We start from the raw sequence: 721 nt of genomic DNA on the forward strand, positions 1-721 counted from the left end.
GTTGAAGACAAAGTTTGGTGTTATTGTAAAGTTTTACTGTACTTGTGTGGCCCAGGATGCACTCCTCAGAAATGTGGCAGAGCAGTCACAGATAGCGTGGTGACGAGGGAGGAGGCTCAGGTCCTTCGAAGGTAAACATGTCTCACTTTTATCCCTTCAGTTTCTTCATTTATCTCCTGTCTGTACTTCAGCGTTCAGTTTATCTGTCTGTCCCACAGGCTGGCTGAGAGAGGGATGGCACTGGCTGGGTCAGAGGGAGGAGTGAGTATAAATTAAATTTAATTACATTTTATAGCTTTGAGGCATTGATTAATCAAGAATCTTAGTGAGTAAAATTACTTTTGACTTCTTAAAGTCTCCCTCTCTTCCACGTACACAATATAACCTGGTCACACCCCTGGGGATGGTACCTTTATACGTCAGACATTAAATGTTAACAAATCCTTGTTTTTACTGCTGAGAAGACATGCATTACATAGAAACATACTGATTAAAGTAAATGGTTATAATTAATCCCAAACTGTGGAAGGTGGAAATGACATGGTTGGTTAAGTGGAAGGTGACATGGTTGGTTAAGTGGAAGGTGACATGGTTGGTTAAGTGGGAGGTGACATGGTTGGTTAAGTGGGAGGTGACATGGTTGGTTAAGTGGAAGGTGACATGGTTGGTTAAGTGGGAGGTGACATGGTTGGTTAAGTGGAAGGTGACATGGTTAAGTGGA

General features: G+C 42.2%; 1 protein-coding gene across 1 annotated transcript in view; it reads left to right on the forward strand.

Moving 5' to 3' along the window:
• Positions 1 to 261, forward strand: part of LOC106512664 (2-oxoglutarate and iron-dependent oxygenase domain-containing protein 3) — a gene marked incomplete at both ends in the record, with an annotated part of 1,669 nt that extends 1,408 nt beyond the window's left edge. Inside the window, 2 exon segments of the mRNA XM_014001235.1 lie at positions 56 to 131; positions 219 to 261. Coding sequence (XP_013856689.1) covers positions 56 to 131; positions 219 to 261 — 119 coding nt within the window.
• Between the last annotated feature and the right edge of the window lie 460 nt (positions 262 to 721).

Source organism: Austrofundulus limnaeus, unplaced genomic scaffold (genome assembly GCF_001266775.1).
Source record: "Austrofundulus limnaeus strain Quisiro unplaced genomic scaffold, Austrofundulus_limnaeus-1.0 Scaffold9836, whole genome shotgun sequence".
In the NCBI taxonomy this organism is placed as follows: Eukaryota; Metazoa; Chordata; class Actinopteri; order Cyprinodontiformes; family Rivulidae; genus Austrofundulus; species Austrofundulus limnaeus.